Here is a 6294-nt window from a genome sequence, read left to right on the forward strand (position 1 = left end):
TCATTTCTCCTTATTTTCATCTAATTGCTCTGGCTAATTCCCCTCTACCTCACTCAGCTTCTGTTCCAACTCTCAATGTGCACACAGCACCAGTGAGCTAGTCAGTCCCACTTGATCAACCTAACCACTCAAAAAGCCCATAAAACAAATGATTTAACATTTTATTTAGCACCACTTCCCAATCTTGGCACCAAGCCGTTATTTAAAATGAAGTTGTTTCTAAAGAAAGATGTGCATTCATATAGTGCCTTCCATGACCACAGAATGCCCCAACGTGCTTTATAACCAATTAAGAACTTCTTGAAGCATGGCCGCAATTGTAATGCAAGAAATATGACAAGTTAGTGCCCGGCAAGCTCCCACAAACAGCAACAACCAGGTTATCTGTTTTTCTGATGTGGACTGAGGAATAAATATTGGCTGGGACACCAGGAGCAACTTCCCTGCTCTTTTTAAAATAGTGCCACGGGAACTCTTATGTCCATTTGACAAGAGCACACTGGAGATCAGCTTCACATCTCATCTGAAAGACAGCACCTCTGATTGTGCAGCACTGTGCAGAAGCGTCACTTTAGATCTTTGTGCCTCAGGCCTGGAGTGGGCTTGAACCACAAGGTCCTAATTCGGAGGCGAGAGTGTTACCAACTGGGTCACAGCTGCCACTGGACTCCATAGAAAGCTTTAGGACCCTTTTCCACATCTGTATTTGGTGTCATTTTATTGATGAATTAAGAAATCCACATAGAGGGGAAGGTGCGGTGCTACATTTAAAAAAAGATTGTATCAATTTTGAAAGTCTGGTCTGCATCTCCATCACCTTCACAGTGGCACAGTGGTTAGCACTGCTGCCTCACAGCGCGAGGGACCAGAGTTTGATTCCCGGTTTGTCACTGTCTGTGTGGAGTCTGCACGTTCGCCTCGTGTCTGCGTGGGTTTGCTTCGGTTTCCTCCCACAGTCCGAAAGACGTGCAGATTATAAACACAGAAACTAGAGACAAGAATAGGCCATTAGGCCCTTCGAGCCTGCTCCACCAGTCATTTTGATCATAGCCAATCATCAAATTCAATATCCTGAACACCCCTTCCCCCATAACCTTTGATCCCTTGAGCCCCAAGAGCTATATCGAATCAGACAACGTTTTGGCCTCAACTACATTCTGTAGTAGCAAATTCCACACATTCACCACCCTCTAGAGTACATTGGCCATGCCAAATTCTCCCTCAGTGTACCCGAACAGGCGCCAGTCTGTGGCAACTAGGGGATTTTCACAGTAACTTCAATGCAGTGTTAATGTAAGCCTACTTGTGACACTAATCATTAAACTTTAAACATTTGAGTGAGACGCACTGTGGGATGTTGGATGTGTGCATTTACTTTCAGGGTGGCCTCTTGTGATGCGTTCCACTCTGGTAAATTTAGAGAAAAAAAACTTACCAACGTTTCCTGGATGGTGACGAGCTCTGTAATTGACACAACAGTACATTTCCAGCAGGATAACGTGTGTGTGGTGTGGGGAGGGCATTGCTGCGCTCAGGGCAGCCACGGGGAGGGAAGGCAGCGCAAGGGCAAGTTGCCGACTCACCTGGATGCCCGGGGCTGTGGGTGCAGAGGGCGCGCTGACCCTGCCCACCTGTCCCCGCAAAGGAGAGCTCAGCGCTTGCAGCCAGACGCGAACTCTGAATGACACACCGTGCAATCCTAAACGCAGCCATCTTCACCGCTGTAATAGGAGAGGCGACCTTCCGCTGGGAGGAGCGGCTGCGATACAGCACTCTGGGAGATGGAGTTTTTAAACCAGACAAATTGCACAGACAAATCTGCATTATGAGCGCTGCTTACTTTTGTTTCAAAGGTACGGTCACACGGTGGCTTAATTTTCATTTCTATCTGGAATTTAAATGAGCAAGTGCAACTATATTGGGGTGACACAGTGGTTAGCACTGCTGCCTCACCGAGCCAGGGAGCCGGGTTCGATTCCCGGCTTGGGTCACTGTCTGTGCAGAGTTTGCACATTCTCACCGTGTCTGCATGGGGTGCTCCGGTTTCCTCCCACAGTCCGAAAGATGTGCTAGTTAGATGCATTAGCTATGCTAAATTGCCCCTTAACATCAGGGGAATTAGCAAGGTAAATATGTAGGGTTACAGGAATAGGGTTTGGGTGGGATTGGTGCAGACTTGATGGGCCAAATGGCCTCCTTCTGCACAGTAGGGATTTCATGAAACTCTGAAATCTCAAGGCACTGCTGATTCTGGCCTCTCGAGCACCCCTGATTTTAATTGCTCCCACAGTCCAAAAGATGAGCGGTTTAGGTGCATTGGCGATCCGAAATTGCCCCTTAGTGTCCCAGGATGCGACGGTTAGAGGGATTAGTGGAATAAATATGTGGGATTACGGGGATAAAGTCTAGGTGGGATTGTTGTCAGTGCAGACTTGATGGGCCGAATGGCCTCTGGCTGCACTGTAGGGTTTCTATGATTCTGTGATAAACTGTAGAAAATATATTCCAAGCCTTTCGATGATTCCACAACTTTCTGAAATCTGATTCCTCAACATAAACGTCTAAAATCTAGAAATATAAAGGCGAGAATTGAATAAAAGTGCACTTTTTTAAAAAACGCACTGATCTTCCACATCTGCTGAAAGTGCAGCAACAATCTGTATTTATATGTATATATTATATATTTATACAAATTGAAAATTCCCAGCATCTTTGTTGTTGATTGTCTCAAAGATTATGGACATAAATTTATACATCAAATGAGAGACAAGAAATAACAAAAAGAAAGAATTCACTGGTGGAAGTGGTATATAAAACTCCCCCAGATGCTTCACAAGAGCATTCTAAAACAAATTCTGACCCCCAGCCGCATAAGGAAATATTAAGTTAGATAACCAAAATCTTGGTCAAAGAGGTAGGTTTTAAGGTCTGAATTGAATGAGAGAAGCCAGATGAAGGAGTGTGAAGAGGGGCTTCCAGAGCTTAGATAGATGAAGATATGGTCACCAAGGATGCAACAATTAAAATCGGGGATGCTCGTGAGGCCAGAATCAGCGGAGCATTGAGATTTCAGAGTTTCATAGAACCCCTACAGTGCAGAAAGAGGCCATTCGGCCCATCGAGTCTGCACTGACCACAATCCCACCCCAAGCCCTATTCCCACAACTCCACATATTTACCCCACTAATCCCCCTGACACTAGGGTAAATTTAGCATGGCGAATCAACCTAATCCGCACATCTTTGGACTGTGGGAGGAAACTGGAGCACCCGGAGGAAACCCACGCAGACATGGGGAGAATGTGCAAACTCCACACAGACAGTGACCCAAGGCCAGAATTGAACCCGGCTCCCTGGCACTGTGAGGCAGCAGTGCTAACCACCGTGCCACCCATTTTGTGTGGTTAGAGGAAATTACAGGGACAGGGAGGAGCCAGGCCATTGAGAAATTGGAAACAATGGTGAGAGTTTTAAAATTGAGGCACCAATTCACGGGCGGCACGGTAGCACAGTGGTTACGGGCGGCACGGTAGCACAGTGGTTAGCACGGCTGCATCACAGCTCCAGGGGCCTGGGTTCGATTCCCGGCTTGGGTCACTGTCTGTGAGGAGTTTGCACATTCTCCTCATGTCTGCGTGGGTTTCCTCCGGGTGCTCCGGTTTCCTCCCACAGTCCAAAGATGTGCGGGTTAGTTTAATTGGCCATGCTAAAATTGCCCTTAGTGTCTTGAGATGCGTAGGTTAAAGGGATTAGTGGGTAATATATATGGTTGTAGGACCTGGGTGGGATTGTGGTCAGTGCAGACTCGATGGGCCGAATGGCCTCTTTCTGTGCTGAAGGGTTTCTATGATTTCTATAGGAGGCACCAGGAGGCAAGTACAGGGTGATGGGTGAACTGGACGGGACTTGGTGCATGTTAGACATGGGCAACAGAACTTTGGATGGCATCAGGTACGATGTGGAAGGTTGACCAAAGTACATTGGAATAGTCAATTGTAGAGACAATAAGGCAATGAATGAAAGTTTCAGCAGCAGGTGAAGTAAAATGGGGACAGAGTTGGACGATGTTGTAGAGGTGGAAATTGGCAATCTTTGAGATGGCACGGATATTAACTTATCTCAGGGCTGAATATGACAAGTAAGGTTGTGAACAGTCCAGTTCCGCCTCAGATAGTTGCCATGGAGAGGAATGAAGCTGATGGCCAGGAATCGAGTTTGTGGCAGAGATCGAAGGCAATGGCTTAAATTAGCTAGGTAAGAATAGAACTAAATCAGCTGCAGTCCCACCCAGCTAGTTGTCAGTGGCGAGGCATTGGAGGAGGATGGTGTGATCAAATGTGTCAAAGATAGTGGACAAGGTGAGAAAGACAAGGAGCAATAGTTTATCATTGTCAGAATCATATAAGGCTGGATTTTAGAGGGTGCTGTGGTCCCAACCCACCTAGAAGTCTTAGGGAAGCCCACATGCAATTCCAACTGCTGTCCCATGGCAATGTAAGAAGTTTAACAACACCAGGTTAAAGTCCAACAGGTTTATTTGGTAGCAAAAGCCACACCACATGGCAATGTAACACTGAAGGCAGCGTTAATTGGTTTAAAATGAGTGGGTCGGTGGTGGGAAGGCCACCCACAGGATTTTAAGGCCTGCCCACAGAGGAGTGTAAAATCCAGCTTCCCATTTGTGCCTTTGATAAGAGCCACTTCATGCTGTGTCAGCGGCAGAAACTTGGGGCAGAATTCTCCCATTTTGAGACTAAGTGCCGAGGTGCAATGGGAAAGTGGGTGGTGGAATAACATACCAAATATTTCAGCTCTGGCCGTATTAATTATGCACCCTGGTGTTTCATGCTGTATTCAGTGGCCAGTCTGGGTCTGCCATCATGTCCAGCCGTTATAATGAAACGGTATCCAACGTCACTGACCCACTATTGAAGAAGGAAGACGGATGGATGAAGATGGATCCCCAGGAACATCCTGAGGCTGGAAGATGGATCCAGGACACCTGATCTGGAAGGTCCACCTGTAGATGCATCCCCTGATCCACTGCTGTGGTGCTCCAGGGTTGTGGGCGACCTCAATCCTGAATTCCGGAAGCAGCCCCAGGCATTATTCAGATGAGTCCCATCTACATGCCATGTTGTTCCAAAAGTGTTTCACACTGGCATGTTTTCCCACTGCCATTGTGGAGAATCTGGTGTGGGCCTTCATTCATCAATGGGATGTAAATGAGGTTCATGCCGGCCTCTGGTGGGTTTTCTGACCCGCCATGACGGGCACCAACAGAAGATCCCTCTGTAAATTCACACTGGTGTGAAATCGATTTGTGGGCCTCCTGCCATATTCTCCCGCTCTCCCCCCACAGAGCCCCATGCCCGCCTTCGAACCGAGGGGCTTGGGAGAATTCCGCCCCTGATTGGAGGGATCTCAAACAATGATGAGATACAGGAATGAGATGGAGAATGTGATGAACTGGTGCGATGACAATAATCTCCCCCTCAATGTCAACAAAATGAAGGAGATTGTCATCGACTTCAGGAAGCACAGTGGAGAACATGCCCCTGTCTACATCAACAGGGACGAAGTAGAAATGGCCGAAAGCTTCAAGTGTTTAGGTGTTCCAGATCACCAACAACCTGTTCTGGTCCCCCCATGCTGACACTATAGTTAAGAAAGCCCACCAACGCCTCTACTTTCTCAGAAGACTAAGGAAATTTGACATGTCAGCTACGACTCTCACCAATTTTTACAGATGCAACATGGAAAGCATTCTTTCTGGTTGTATCACAGCTTGACTCCTGCTCTGCCCAAAACCGCAAAAACTACAAAAGGTTGTGAATGTAACCCAATCCATCATGCAAACCAGCCTGCCATCCATTGACTCTGTCTACACTTCCCAATGCCTCGGCAAAGCAGTCAGCATAAATAGGGACCCCACGCACCCCAGACCTTCTGTCTTCCACCTTCTTCTGTTCGGAAAAAGATACGAAAGTCTGAGGTCACGTACCAACCGACTCAAGAACAGCTTCTTCCCTGCTGCCATCAGAATTTTGAATAGACCTACTTTGCATTAAGTTGATCTTTCTCTATACCCTAGCTATGACTGTAACACTACATTCTGAACTCTCTCGTTTCCTTCTCTATGAATGGTATGCTTTGTCTGTATGGCACGCAAAAAACAATACTTTTCACTATATACTAATACATGTGACAATAAATCAAATCAAATCAAAAGGCATTCAGACATGAATTCCTGGGAATATAGCTAGGGGACAATGTGTTCAAGGACTTTAGAGAG

At 46.7% G+C, this 6294-nt stretch overlaps 1 protein-coding gene across 1 annotated transcript in view; it reads right to left on the reverse strand.

Annotated features, from left to right (window-relative positions):
- Nucleotides 1-1744, reverse strand: part of mrps22 (mitochondrial ribosomal protein S22) — a 29433-nt gene extending 27689 nt beyond the window's left edge. The window contains exon 1 of the mRNA XM_078208693.1: nt 1584-1744. Within this exon, the coding sequence (XP_078064819.1) occupies nt 1584-1713 (130 nt within the window). The 5' untranslated portion in view covers nt 1714-1744. The remainder of the gene's footprint in view (nt 1-1583) is intronic.
- Nucleotides 1745-6294: the final 4550 nt, after the last annotated feature.

The sequence above is a fragment of the Mustelus asterias genome, chromosome 3, assembly GCF_964213995.1.
Source record: "Mustelus asterias chromosome 3, sMusAst1.hap1.1, whole genome shotgun sequence".
Classification (NCBI taxonomy): domain Eukaryota; kingdom Metazoa; phylum Chordata; class Chondrichthyes; order Carcharhiniformes; family Triakidae; genus Mustelus; species Mustelus asterias.